The sequence below is a fragment of the Pelodiscus sinensis genome, chromosome 20 (assembly GCF_049634645.1).
Source record: "Pelodiscus sinensis isolate JC-2024 chromosome 20, ASM4963464v1, whole genome shotgun sequence".
NCBI lineage: Eukaryota > Metazoa > Chordata > Testudines > Trionychidae > Pelodiscus > Pelodiscus sinensis.
Genome location: NC_134730.1, coordinates 14,033,930 through 14,048,164, shown reverse-complemented (window position 1 = coordinate 14,048,164; position 14,235 = coordinate 14,033,930). Strand labels below are relative to the sequence as shown.

The 14,235-nt window shown below is 51.3% G+C and overlaps 1 protein-coding gene across 1 annotated transcript in view; it reads right to left on the bottom strand.

Moving 5' to 3' along the window:
- ACSF2 (acyl-CoA synthetase family member 2) overlaps positions 1-14,235 on the bottom strand; it is a 78,224-nt gene that overhangs the window by 41,087 nt on the left and 22,902 nt on the right. Inside the window, exons 5-10 of the mRNA XM_075903754.1 lie at positions 6,344-6,462; positions 5,727-5,889; positions 5,224-5,319; positions 4,170-4,318; positions 3,600-3,691; positions 1,469-1,545 (exon numbers count right to left, since the gene is read on the bottom strand). Of these exons, the coding sequence (XP_075759869.1) occupies positions 1,469-1,545; positions 3,600-3,691; positions 4,170-4,318; positions 5,224-5,319; positions 5,727-5,889; positions 6,344-6,462 (696 nt within the window). The remainder of the gene's footprint in view (positions 1-1,468; positions 1,546-3,599; positions 3,692-4,169; positions 4,319-5,223; positions 5,320-5,726; positions 5,890-6,343; positions 6,463-14,235) is intronic.

The window sequence follows — 14,235 nt, the reverse complement described above, 5'->3', positions numbered from 1 at the left end:
GTAACTGGCTGCCACTCCGCTGAAGTTCATAGGGTTATGCCACAGCAGAGTTTGGCTCCTGGTATTTTAAACTCAGCCCTCACAGCTTCCCACAAGAAGCAAAGTCACGGGTCTCCCTTAAGACTTCGCCCCATTGCAGAGCAACTGCCCCACACTCCCTTTGTGCTGCTCCATTCCAAAGCACACTGCAGGGCCTACAAACTCTTGGTCCTGGCACGCCCTGAAGCTGCCAGCAATAAGGGCAGAAATCGGACTCCTAGTCCGGTGCAGTTAACCCATCACATTTGTTTCCTCGACCTTCACAGGCAGCCTCTTACTTTCATTAAAGCAAAACAACTGGGATGCGCATGCTCGCTCGCCTTTAAGTGCCCCCAGATCTGTACTGCGAAAAGATAACAGGGTGGGATCAAGGACTCACGATACAGAAAGAGCCAGCGCTCCACTAGCTAAATGCGCTGCAAAATGTATCTGCTAAATGCCCATCACAGCATGCTCGATGGGCCCACAACACCCTATTGCTCATGCCCAGGAATGAGGGTACACAAACATGCCCCAGTGACAAAGTGCGAGTCCTGCTCAGGCACTGATGGAGGTGGAGGGTGAATACACAAGAGGGGCTGCAGTATGAGTTGCACTGGGTCTGGCCATCTGCAGGATCAGGTTCAGGGCACGTGTGTGAATCATGCAGGACACCAAACATATGCGTGCCATCCATGCTGGTGAAGTGAATCGGCTGATTCAACAGCAAACCATACACCAATCTGAGTCAGCCAGGTGCCCATCTCAGTGTTAATCCTCAAGGCCTGAGGGACAGCAGGTACAATAGAGAAAAGGGAACGGTTTGCTGTAACCAGGAAATAAACAGAGAGATGCCCCAGCCTGGGGTACCACGGAAGGCTGTCATGCGAATGCAAAGCTCTCTCTTCTCACAGTAGCTGTCCTTGTAATTTCCTGTGTCCCTCCTGTGATCCGCTCTGATCTCCAGGCAGTTACTCTACTCCGTACTAGCGATGGAAAATCCCATTTAATCAGTTAACCAGTTAACTGTTAGGTTAACCTAACATTCAACTGGTTAACTAACTAAGCAGGATTCCAGGAAGGGGACCACTCCAGCCCAGCTGGAGCAGCCTCCAGATTGAGGGGCTCCTGCTCCCCCCTGCCCGAGGCTGCAGGCTCCTGGCCCTGCACAGGGGCTTGTCAGGGCTGCTTCTGGGCAGCAGTTAACCATTACCCAGTAAGTATCACCAGGTCATGCTTACTGGGTAACTAGTTACCTGCTCACATCCCTGCTCTGTACCTTCTTGAAAGACTGGAAGGCACATGAGGTCGCTGCAGCCCATCACACATGGACAGAGTCATTCAGAGAGCCTGCCTTTGCATCACCCTGTACACAAGTCACACGTGCTCAGATTCCTTGGTCCCACTGGGTAGGCAAGCACCCCAGGCCCAAGCATGGAGAGTGACTCACCACCATTTCCTGCATTTTCATCTTGAGCATAATCTTCTTCATAATCTCAGGGGGAACAGGGGACCCTGCAATGACCCCTGAAAGAGAGAAGGCAAGAGAACTGCATTGGAGACTCTTTTTCCCCAGGAAATCCCACCAAAAGGGTCATCGGTACAGTTAGATCGAAAGGCTGACAGGCCCGTGGTGCACAGTAGGTCCTGTCTACATGCTTCACCATTTCCATGGCTTCTGTTACTAATTATTCTAGATCTAGAGCTCCAGCATGGCAACAACAGCTGCACATTCTCCTGCCTGCGTGGGAGGTTTGGCCTTGTTTGCTTGTTAAGAGAGTTAATTCTCCAAATTCACTCCAGGCTGAAGCCTGGCAAAAAAATTAATCAGTGGCCTATAATATCAGGACTGGCATGAAGAATGTAAACGAGGAAAAGTTACAGGTTGCACCTCTCTAAACGGACTCTCATTTCTGGCAACCTCCGGACCATGGATGTTCCAGGACCAGCATGTCCCAGTAGAGGGCTGGCTGCTGGGAGCCCTGAGGACTGGCAGGGCAGTAGGCTGCCAGCAGAGGGGCTGCCCCGTGGGGACAGGAGTCCAGCGCAGATTCCCTGTGGGATCAGGAGCTCAGCATGAGCAGCATGGCTTCCTGGTGGGACCAGGAAGGCTGGTGGGGCTGGCAGGTAGGGGAGGTGGCAGGGGTAAGGAGCTAGCTGGGAGGCTGGCAGCTGGGCCAGGCCAGGGCTATGGAGGGAAGGTGGCGGGGGTGGGAATCAGAAATGACTTCCTCTAGTCCTGCAAAATCCCTCATCCAGGACTGGTTAGGACCCGAGGGTGCTGGACCAGGGAGGTCCAACATTCATTTACTTGTTCCCATAACACAAAAAACAGGGGTTACCAAATGAAATTAATAGGCAGGAGGTTTAAAACAAAGGAAAATATTTCTTCACACGATGCATATTCAGCCTGTGGAACTCCTTGCTAGAGGATGTTGTGAGGGACAGGACTTTAGCAGGGTTCGATAAAGAGCTAGATAAATCCATGGAGGATAGGTCCATCAATGGCTATTAGCCATGATGGGCAGGGATGGTATCCCTAGTCTGTTTGTCAGAAGCTGGGAATGGGTGACAGGAGAGGGATCACGTGGTGATTCTCTCTTCTGTTCATTCCCTCTGGGGCACCTGGTGCTGGCCACTATCAGACGACAGGACACGGGGCTGGATGGACCTTTGTTCTGACCCAGTACGGCCGCTCTTATGTTCTTGTTTACCTAAGGAACAAAGACACCAGTGCACCAGGGTTAGCATTTCCATGCGACCCCGCACCTGTCAATGTGTCTCCATCCTGACCTGGAGGAACCACCTCTATGGAGGCAGAGGCTAGGTCAGTAGAACCTGTTTCTATAGTGGGAGAGTAAAGGCTAGACCACAACCTTCATTACAGACCCACACTGCACAAGATGAGACAAAGTCAATTTTCTGAGGAAGGACCAGGCCTCTTCCTCAGATAACAAGGGAGTTTCAGCCCACGGTCCCAGGGAGTTTCAGCTGCTCTACCCACGTTCTTCTAATTCACCCATCACTGTATTCTCTGAGTTTAACAAATGCTACACGACTCTTTGATGCTTTGGGAGAGGCAGGAAAGCTCCAATACTAATGACCTGCACATTAGCTACCTGAAAACATGGGGAATAAGTAATTCCAAACAAACAAGACAAATTACATGTAGGAAATTCACTACCCATTGCAGCATTGCCTGTTGTCACCCTGGGGAATGTACAAAGAGAGTAAGTACACCAGGTGTTTGCTGCCACTTGTTGGTGGATGGAGGTATGGAAGTCCATCAAGTACAATTCTTTCTGCATCCCTATCCCTTCTCTATTTCCATCAGAGACAACAGCTGGGTAACTCCCCCTAAAGCTTCAAGTCAGCAGGCCATTGCACCAGAGAGGGGAAGGGTACTAAAAATATGAAAATCACGAACTACAGATTATCAAGACGATGGAAAGAGCATGCAACACATGTCTTTCCTCCTCACTAGTGACTTGCTTGCACAGCCTCACCCAGTCTGCCTGTCCAGCTGGCTTCCCCCAGGAGAACCAGCAGAAGCCAGTAACCCTGTGTTCTGCAGTACTTACCTCCCCGGAGAGACGAGAGGTCATAGCTGTCAAAGTCAGGCTGGGCGAGCATGTCTATGAACATGGTTGGAGTGCCGAGTAAAAGTGAGCATCTTCAGGGGCCGGGAGAGAAGAAACAAAGATTCTAATTAGAGCCGGCTGAAGTAAGGATGATGCACCCTGCTCCCCACTGCTCCTGGATCAGGCCTTTGAGCCAGCAGGACCGGCCTGGGAATAATGGATTTATTAAACAGCGGCACCTGTGCTTTACAGATGCCCGGAGAGGACCATGGCAATGTAGCCATTGCTGGGGTGGAGGGAGAAGGGGATTATGTGCAGACACACACCTGTCACTAACCCAAACAAGGAGAGGCCAGGCCTTGCAGCCAAGAGCCAGCAGGGACCAGGGTACCTTGGGGTGGCAGTGAGGCATTTCAGTGAGCATGGCGGGGGCAGGACTCAGACAAATGAGAGGCTATGCCTCTACTTCTGTGGGGAGGCCAGAAGCCGGGGGCTGGAGCCGGTGGCCAGCAAAGTTGAGGCAAGTAACCCCTCCCACACCAGGTGACAATAAAGGCCCCTGATTCTCACTTTTCTTGAGCCACTGACTCCAGCGCAGCTTTCCCCTCAAAGCTCGAGGAGGAGAAGACAGCAGAGGTGCCATGCAGAGCCATCACCATACAGCCTCCAACCGAGCCCAGGCAGTGGTAGAGGGGCACAGGGAGGGCAGAACGGGACTCCTAGAATCAAGCCAAACAAAGACAGCAGGGAGGATATAGACCATCTGGTCCATGTCTGAGCCATTCTGATGCCTGGAGCACATGGGCCTCGGCACAGGGTTGTCCCTGCGCCACTTACATCCACAGAAGGTGCGAATATGGGGTACGGGAGCTGGATAGAAGGAGGAAGGAACAGCCTGAATTGTCATTGGATCTCAATCCAGACTTGTGGGATTGCCCTCTGCTGGCACCATGCAGCATGGCACTTCTCCTTAGGGCTCCTCACTAGCAGTGCTCTCGGCGCTCCTTGCCCTCTTCCCTCCAATCCAGTGTTTCCCAATTTTATTTGGCCACGGAACCCTTTTAAACTCGAAATAATTTTGCAGAACCCCCAATAACAGTCTTATGTATGGAGCTGAAAAAGTAGACCACAAATAAGTAAGGATAATAATAAACAAATGCTAAACAAGGTCATGAAATCAACATTTAGTTTAATTGTACATATTTTTAAAAAAATCACATAATATGAATTTTTTTTAAAAAAATCATAAAATGTGATTGCAATGGAATTTTCTCGTGGAACCCTTATTTTCACTTTGTGGAACCCCGGGGTTCCGTAGAACACCCTTTGGAAAACACTGCTCTAATCTTTTCCATCCATGTGCGGAATAATTTTATGTGTACTGAGGAATGTGTGGATGTGCACCACCATCAGAAACAAAACATTGCTGTGGGCACTCTGCTAATCAGCTGGGCGGCATCTGAATTTCTCCTAAGCAGTCACACATCTTACAGAGAACACTGGCCTTCACCCTCAACTTGGAGGGGTTCACTATGTCTTGCTTGGGAATCACCCGCCTGCTCCACATGCTCAGTCCCACTATGGCCAGAACGCAGCCCATCCCCTGCCAAAGGAGGAGACTCACCTGCTGATCGAGTCTCATCCTCAACCCAATCAGATTGGCATTATTCACCACGTTTCTATGAGAGAGAGTGGCCCCTTTGGGACTCCCAGTCGTGCCCTGAAAGACAAAGAGCATTTTGAGATCCTCTGATGTGACCGTCCTTTCAGAGGGGGAGGTGCACAGATTCGCACTGCTGATCCCTCCCCTGCCTACTCCACAGATTTCTGTTTTGGTCTTATCCTGTATTTCCCCCTCCAGACAAAGTAGCCTCTGATCCGACAGCACCACAAATGGTATGAGCCAGCCCAACTGTAGCTGGGGTCGGAGCTCAAAGGCACACAGCCCACACCTCGCAGTCACAAGAATGGAGGAGAAAGGGGAAAATCCAGGATGACTTCCTAGATCCTATTTGGAAAGGGCGAGGGACGATGGAACAGTATTCGAGTGACCAAGTGTCAGCGGGGGCAGCCTGCTTAGCCAGTGCATTGGGGTCTCTGCAGGGCAGAGCAGCGTGCGGTACCTACGGAAGTGAACTGGATGTTGATGGGCTCGTCACAGGACAGAGTCCGCTGGACTTCTCGTAACTGCTTCAGATGGCTGCTGTCCCCAGCCTGCAGCACCTCGCTCATCTGGAACGTGCCAGGCAGCTTGGAGTCCAAGGTGATTACAATTGATAGGTCTGGCAGCCTGAGACAAAGACAAATGCAGTCAGGAACACAGAGTCAGGAGGAAAGACTGACTTGGTGCTTGTGTGCTGCTCGGGGTTAACTCCTGGAAGGACTCTTCTTTGGAAGGCAGGTTACATGGGAGGAGCTGTGGTAATACAGGGCACATGGACACAGCCCATCTTGGTCTGGGTGAAGTCTTCTCTGCTGGCTGGGGAAGGATAATAGCTGATTCCTAACTGGGGCAGAGAGCAGGTCCTAGATGTTCTGAGCCAGTGATCCTGGAGTCATATACCATGGTGAGGAGTAGAATAGGGTATAAAAGCCTAGAGACAGGGATATTTGTGGGGAACCTTCTTTCCTCTGGGATTATCCTCCAGGTTCAGAAGTAGGTTCTTCACTCTGAAAGTGTGAGGCTTCGGTGCAGGACATAGTCCTGGGGGACAGCAAGAGGCTCTCTGGTGTTTCTTACTCACCTTTTGCTCTTTATTCCCCCTGGACTGGATTTCTCTAGCTCAGGACAAACTTGCTTCAGGATCTCATAATATCTCTGTGTTTTAAACTGAGTGGGGAACACCAGGGCCTTACAGCCAACCTGCATGGGGAGAGAGGAAAGTCAGGATGGGGTAACACTCACCGCCCAGGGAGTAAGGAACAGTCCCTGGAAATCCAACAGCGTGGCACTTGCACTCACTGCTGATGGCAAACTGCACAGCCCCGAGAAACCAAAAGGCAGGAGTTAAACCTTAACACTACATTGGAGGGGGGCCTATTCCCAGGACTTGTTCAGTTATGAGTACGTTACAAAGACCCAGCTTTCAAACCACATTAGCTCCATCCTACAAGGAACCATCCTGTAAGACAAGGGTGGGCAAAAGGGCCTCTGCAGGTCGGATCTGGCCCACCAAGCGGATGGATCCGGCCTATGAAGGCCCTGCTGCTCCCCCACCTCCAGGGCAATTAGGGCCTGGAGGTGGGGGAACGCCGGAAGCCTTCTCCGCTCTGCCCCTGCCCTGCAAGCTCTAACTGGCCAGGGGCGGGGGAGCAGCGTGAAGCTTCCTTTGCCCTGCCCCAGCCCTGCAAGGAGCCCACGGCACTTCAAAGAGCCACATGCTCCTCACAGGGCGGGAGGAGGCTTCCCGCGCTTCCCTGCCCCCAGACCCTGATTGGCCTAGGGGTGGGGGAGTGTGCCAAGCCTCTTCCAGGGTATGGGTGCCTAGTGGGAAGGGGGGCATAGGAGCTCCCCCACCCCCAGACTAATCATGGTCTGGGGATGGGGTCGCCCCACCCCTTCTTGTTTAGGCCACGCCCCTTCTGGGGTGACCCAGGGCTACTTAAAACATTTTTGAAGTGGCCCCCCCAACACAAATTATTGCCCACTCCTGTTGTAAGACAACTTAGAAACTCACTGGAGAGGAGTTCATTTGGCTTTTCCCATAGCACAGCTTTACAGCTGAGGCTGGGGACAAGGACAGCCCTTCCACCATTCTAGGAGCGTTTTAAGGAGCCCAACCCGCCTTATGCCTAGCTCGCCCCACAAGCAACCCCATTTCCCAGCAGAACGGGGAACCGAGCTGCCAGGCTCACATTTGCCTGCAGCATTAGGGTTAGTGTTCAGCATTCTCACACTTCTCTGAGCAGACCTCCCTGGTGCAGGCAGGTGCAACTTCACGGACTCCAGCAAGGCCACACCTGCTTACAGCAGGCTTGAATCTGGCCCAGAATGTGTAAATTGTTGGTTCCATTTCAGATGCCATTTCTGAAGCTCCTGCTGGCATGAGCAGCCTTCCTGGAAGGGTCACTGCCAGTGCGGGAGCACATAAAAGACTGAAAGCCAGTTTATATCCGGTTTTAGTATTGAGTTGATAGGGGTTAAAAATGGTGCTGCTTCCCCAGCTGGGGCCTGATTCCCCTCTCACTCCCACTGCTTTTACTCCCATGTAGCCCCATTGGCTACAGCGGGGCTGCTCCGGATTGGCCCGGATGTATGTGTGAGAGGAGGAGGCTCAACGCTCTACAGCCCCATTGCCACAGCAGGGCGCAGCGGATGTAGCCAGGAGAATGCAGCTGGGCTGCAGTCACACAGCTGTGGGTTTCTGTTGCTTCCTGGCCCTCCCTTGGCCTTGTGCTGAAACCATGGGGTTCCTTTTCTGATAAGCATGAAAGCAGGACGAATGCCACCTGTCATCACCCCGACCTCACCACATCAGGAAGAGGCCGCGCCATGCCCGCTTTAAGCAAGGAATGATTTGCATGTACTCCGTGATTTGCAACGGGACAGAGCAACAAGGGCTTTCACTTTCAGACAGGTGATGCTGAATCCATCAGGGTCCTCATCGGTACAAGGAAGTTTGGAGCTTTATAACTTAGGGCATGTTTTCAGAGCAAAGAGAAACCTGCAGCTAGCTCATGCCATTGCCAGCAATTCCAGTCCAGGGGTTAAGCAAACTGCCTGAGTTTTGGGGCCCTCTCCATAGGGTCCTAGAGTACAGGCCTGAGCCTGGAAGTATACAAAGCAATGAAACTTCCCCTCGGCTCAGACCTGAGCTGGCAGGCATGGGCCTGTCCTGGGTGTCTAGTTTGCTGTGTAGATGTAGCCTTTAACTCCACAGACACCATTTGTCAGGGTTAGACAGTTCAAGGCACAATATTAATCTGGAACCCCCAAAGCTATCTTTACAGACACACTGAGGAGATGAGATGCTGCAGGAGGGTCAGGGTTAGGGTACAAGGAAGTTTGGGGTTTCTAACAGCCACAACAATGGTTAGTGGAAGATCCTCTGTAACGGGCTTGCCCTGGAAAACCATGATCCATTTGTATTCACAAAGCCCTGGAAATCTGGTGTAGGGAAATGAATGAAGAGGAGAGCAGGCTGCAAACCTAACTATTTATTAGTGCTGGAGGGAATTATTCAGCAGTGGCAGGAAATGGATGAGGCTGCTGATGGGCTCTGTTGTGAATTTCTTTCTATAGGCCAAGTCCAGGGGGGGAAGAGTTTTTGTTTTGTAGATTTCCACTGATAAACAACGGCAGTCTAAGGCCAGATAAGGCACTGGCAGGAGATGAAGACAGGCAGACAGCCTTAATGTCAAAGCTACAAAGAATACAAGGGAACCAGTTCCCCTGCCACAAGCAACTCCCACTGAAATCAAGTGGACATGTCCTACTCCCATCCAGCCCTTTATAAATCCAGACAGATTCCACGGATCTTAATGGAGTCACTCTGAATTTACACCAGAGTAAATGAGAGAAGAATCTGACCCAGGGAGACCAAGATAAAACTAAAAGCCAAGTCCCAGAGGAGAAAAGGGTATTATCCCTACAGAGCTCCTCAGAATGGGAAGCATAAACAATCCCAGCAGTGTCTAAGAACAATACAAACCAAAGCTTCTGTGGCGCTAGGAAAGCCCTCTCATGCCAATGCTCAGAGCTAGCAGACACCCCCAGGATCCAAGTTCTAGAGACCACCTTTCACTTCTCTCTAAATGCAGCCATCTGTTCCCACCCCTCTGAGCAGGGCCAGCACTAAGGAAATGGGGCCGGAACAGAAAGCAGCTTGCTATGAAGTTCTGTCAGTCTCCAAAAAGGGGAAGCCCTGCTGGTGAACTTAACACACTAGATTTAAGGGGATGACAACTTGAGTGACCAAACTAACCCAGGAGCTGACGTTCCAGGGAACTGAGGCAGGAGAACGCTCGCCTGGTGCTGTGGCAAATTATCCATTTCAATTTCCTGCTAGCACAGGAGCTGGGCTGGGAAAATCCAGACTGGCATTTTGTACTTGGCTTTAGAGACACCCAAACTGAACAAGTTAAAACTATAGTGCAGGTGGCCCCTTAATCCAGGAAGGATTAACTTTATTCATAAAATAGTCAATAGCTTTAATCCCTCATTATTAGGGATTAGAAACTAGAACGTTTTAGCCACTAATCGGTACCCTGCATGGTATCACATAGCGCTGAGGAAACGTCCCATGCAGGTCTGAAACCGAGGCAGGCATGTGGGGGCTTGAAACATTAGCAGTACGTGTCGTGTGGGAACAGAACACAGGGCCAAACGTTCAAGAGCCACGCCAGACTGAGCAGAGCACTGGCAAATATACAGCTGGGAGCAAACCTGCACTGGGGCAGGTGGCTGGCACCTCCAGAGAGTTTTTCTCTCTGGTTTCAAGAGGTTAAATGCTGGTCAACAGGATTTCTGCCATTGTCCTCAATGGAGCCAGGATTTCACCCTATGATTCTGCCAGACCTAACTACTGCCCCTGTACACACAGAACTAACAGCCCAGCAAGGCTCAAACAAGGTAACTTCCCCAGGGATTTCACAGCAGGCTGGGCTCCGGCAGTTATTGCTGGGGGCCTAGTGTAGTCATACGGAGTTGCAAATGAAGCCCGGGATTTGAATTTCCCGGGCTTCATTTGCATAAAGCCGGCCGGCGCCATTTTTAAATGCCGGCTAGTTCGGACCCCGTGCCGCGCGGCTACACGCGGCACGGACTAGCTAGTTCGGATTAGGCTTCCTAATCCGTACTAGCTGTACACCTCGTTCCACCTGAGCTGTACACCTCAGACCAAAGGAAGCCTAATCCAAACTAGCTAGTCTGTGCCGCGTGTAGCCGCGCGGCACGGGGTCAGAACTAGCCGGCATTTAAAAATGGCGCCGGCCGGCTTTATGCAAACAAAGCCCAGGAAATTCAAATCCCGGGCTTCATTTGCAACTCTGTATGACTACATTACCCCCCCTAGTTCGAACTAGGGGGTTAGTGTAGACATACCCGGGCAGAGTTAGGGGATCAGCAGCTGCTTTGTGTTAGGGGATCAGCAGCACTGCCAGGAGCCCAGTGAAGACAGGGGCTAGCTCCCAAGCAGTGGCTGAATTAGAACTGACTCTCAAAGGGACGATGCCCTGTCAGCCTGCAGTCCCCCGGCACACAGCTTCCGAATGGGTCTGTCACTCCCAATATTCTGCTGTCCAAGGTGAGTAGAACCAACCCTATTGCTGGACCCTTGGCATCCATGTGGTTTCTTCAGCCCCAGTCTAGAATCTGATTGCTGGAGGCAGAGGGGAAGGGATGCAGGAGTCTCTGTGGAACAGGGGAGAGGGTATCTACAAAGAATAACAATTCAGTTCTAAAAACAACTGGTAATCCTATGACACCTCAAAAACTAAAACCCACTTCAAAGTTCATGAATCTACATATCCACCCCACCATCAACCTTAGTGATCCACTTCCTTAACACTACAGTACATTTAAATGACGACCACATTTCCAGCACCTTATACCGGAAACCTACCGACCGTTACACTTACCTACATGACTCTAGTTTCCATCCAAGACGCATTTCCCAATCAATTGTCTACAGCCAGGCCTTAAGATACAACTGGATTTGCTCCAATCCCACAAACAGAGACAAACACTTACCGGATGTATACCAAGCATTCTTAAAACTAAAATAGCCACCTGGAGAAGTGAAAAAACAGAGGGTATGTCTACACTACAAAGTTAATTCGAACTAACAGATGTTAGTTCGAATTAACTTTGATAGGCGCTACACTAGCAAACTGCTAGTTCGAACTTAATTCGAACTAGCGGAGCGCTTAATTCGAACTAGGAAACCTCATTCCACGAGGACTAACGCCTAGTTCGAATTAAGTAGTTCGAATTAAGGGCTGTGTAGCCACTTAATTCGAACTAGTGGGAGGCTAGCCCTCCCCAGCTTTCCCTGGTGGCCACTCTGGGCACCACCAGGGAAACTCTTCTGCCCCCCTCCCGGCCCCGGAGCCCTTAAAGGGGCATGGGCTGGCTACGGTGCCCGTGCCAGGTGCAAGCCTGCCAGCACCCAGCCAGCAGACCCTGCACCTGGCACGGCTCGAGCCAGCCACCCGCTGCCACCCAGCCCTCCGCCTCTTCCCGGGACCAGGCTGGCAGCTCCCGGGAGCCTGCCCAGGTCCGCAAGAGGCGGGTGCCCACCTGGTCTAGTGCGGACATCGTGGACCTCATCCACGACCTCCGCACTAGGCACAGAAAAGTGGCCGGCTAGGGCAGGATAGCTGCCAGCTTGGCCACCCAGGAGCAGGTTTGCATGAAAATCAGGGTGGTCCAGTGAGACCCCCGACCCTGAGCCCTGAGCTAGAATGGCCGTACTGGGTCAGACCAAAGGTCCATCTAGCCCAGTAGCCTGTCTGCTGACAGCGGCCAACACTAGGGACCCTGAAGGGGATGGACCGAAACAATGACCAAGCCATTTGTCTCATGCCATCCATCTCCAGCCTTCCACAAACAGAGGCCAGGGACACCATTCCTACTCCCTGGCTAATACCACTCCATGGACCCAGCCTCCATTAATTTATCTAAATTCTCTTTAAACTCTGTTCTAGTTCTAGCCTTCACAGCCTCCTGCAGCAAGGAGTTCCACAGGTTGACTATTTGCTTTGTGAAGAAGAACTTTCTTTTATTAGTTGAAGCCTGCTACCCATTCATTTCATTTGGTGTCATCTAGTCCTTCTATTATGGGAACTAATGAAGAACTTTTCTTTATGCACCCTCTCCACACCACTCATGCTTTTATAGATCTCTATCATATCCCCCCTCAGTCTCCTCTTTTCTAAGCTGAAAAGTCCCAGTCTCTTTAGCCTCTCTTCATATGGGACCTGTTCCAAACCCCTGATCATTTTAGTTGCCCTCCCCGCTCCCACCCTCTCTCTTCCCCTCTCCCACCTCCTTTTCCCAGTCTCCCCGAGTTTTGTTCAATAAAGAGAGTTTCTATTTTTGAACACACGTGTCCTTTATTTTGTACATCAGGAAGGGGGGCTAGGGAGGGGTAAGTGGAAGGAGGTGAGGGAGGAATGGGGTACGAGCCCCCAATGGGGAGGACTGGGGTGGCTCTGCGGGCTCCTTGGGGTGGAAGCTCTCCTGCAGCCCCCCGACTGACCCCCCCCAGATGGCAGCCTGCGGCAAGTGCAGCCGGGCTGATGGCCGAGTGCTGTGATGTGCCAAGTGTGGGCACTCAGGGCACTCCAAGCCAGGACTGCTTTGCTGTCCTCCATCGAGTTCGACAAGTGAGCGGGGAACCCCTGAGAACTGTCTGTCCGGGGTGGGGGTCGGGTCCCTTTAAGCACAGCCCTCGGCTAGCCTGAGACAGCAGCTCCACGCTCTAAATCCTAATCTGATGCCCTGCCGGCACTGCTTCCGGCCAGCCTTAACCTCAGTTCAGGGTGCTAATTCGAACTAGTTTTTAGGTCTAGATGCACTAGTTCGAATTAAGTTAGTTCGAATTAGTGCTGTAGTGTAGACATACCCAGATTGACAGAACCAGACGAGTACCCAGACATCAGCTTATTCAAGACAGGCCCAACAAAGAAAACAACAGAACACCCAGGGCTCGACAAATCACTGAATCTACTCGCCCGTGGCGAGTAGATTTCAGCCGGTTGCCCCGTTCACCGGCAGCATGCACATGCGCAATGCGGGTCTTGCATATGCGCAGTGTGGGGCTGGCAAGTAAGTTTCACTGCCGTTTGTCAAGCCCTGAGAAAAACCACTTGTCATCACCTACAGCCCCCCCAATTTAAACCCCTCCAACTCATTATCAACCATCTACAACACCTATCCTGGAAAACAACCCCTCACTCTCACAGGCCTTAGGGGACAGGCCAATCCTCTCCTACAGACAACCTCCTAACCTCAAACAAATTCTTTCCAGCAAAAACACAGCACACCTCCATCATACTCATCCAGGAACCCACTTCTGCAATCAAGGGTATGTCTACACTACCCTCCTAATTCGAAATAGGAGGGTAATGTAGGCATACCGCAATTGCAAATGAAGCCCGGGATTTGAATTTCCCGGGCTTCATTTGCATAAGCGGGGCTCCGCCATTTTTAAATCCCCGCTCGTTCGAACCCCGTGCCGCGCGGCTACACGGGGCACGAACGAGCGGGGATTTAAAAATGGCGGAGCCCCGCTTATGCAAATGAAGCCCGGGAAATTCAAATCCCGGGCTTCATTTGCAATTGCGGTATGCCTACATTACCCTCCTATTTCGAATTAGGAGGGTACTGTAGACATACCCCAACTCTGGTGCCAACTCTGTCCACACATCTATACTAGCGACATCATCACACGACCTAACCAAATAAACTACCATATAAGAGGCTCATATAACTGCACATCCACCAATGTGATCTATGCCATCAAGTGCCAACAATGCCCCTCTGCCATGTATATTGGCCAAACTGGACAGTATCTATGACAAAGGATTAATGGACAGAAATTCAAAAAGGAAACAAACAAAAGCCTGTTGGGGAGCATTTTAATTTGCCCAGGAACTCATTAATGGATCTCAAAGTTTCCATATTATTATTACA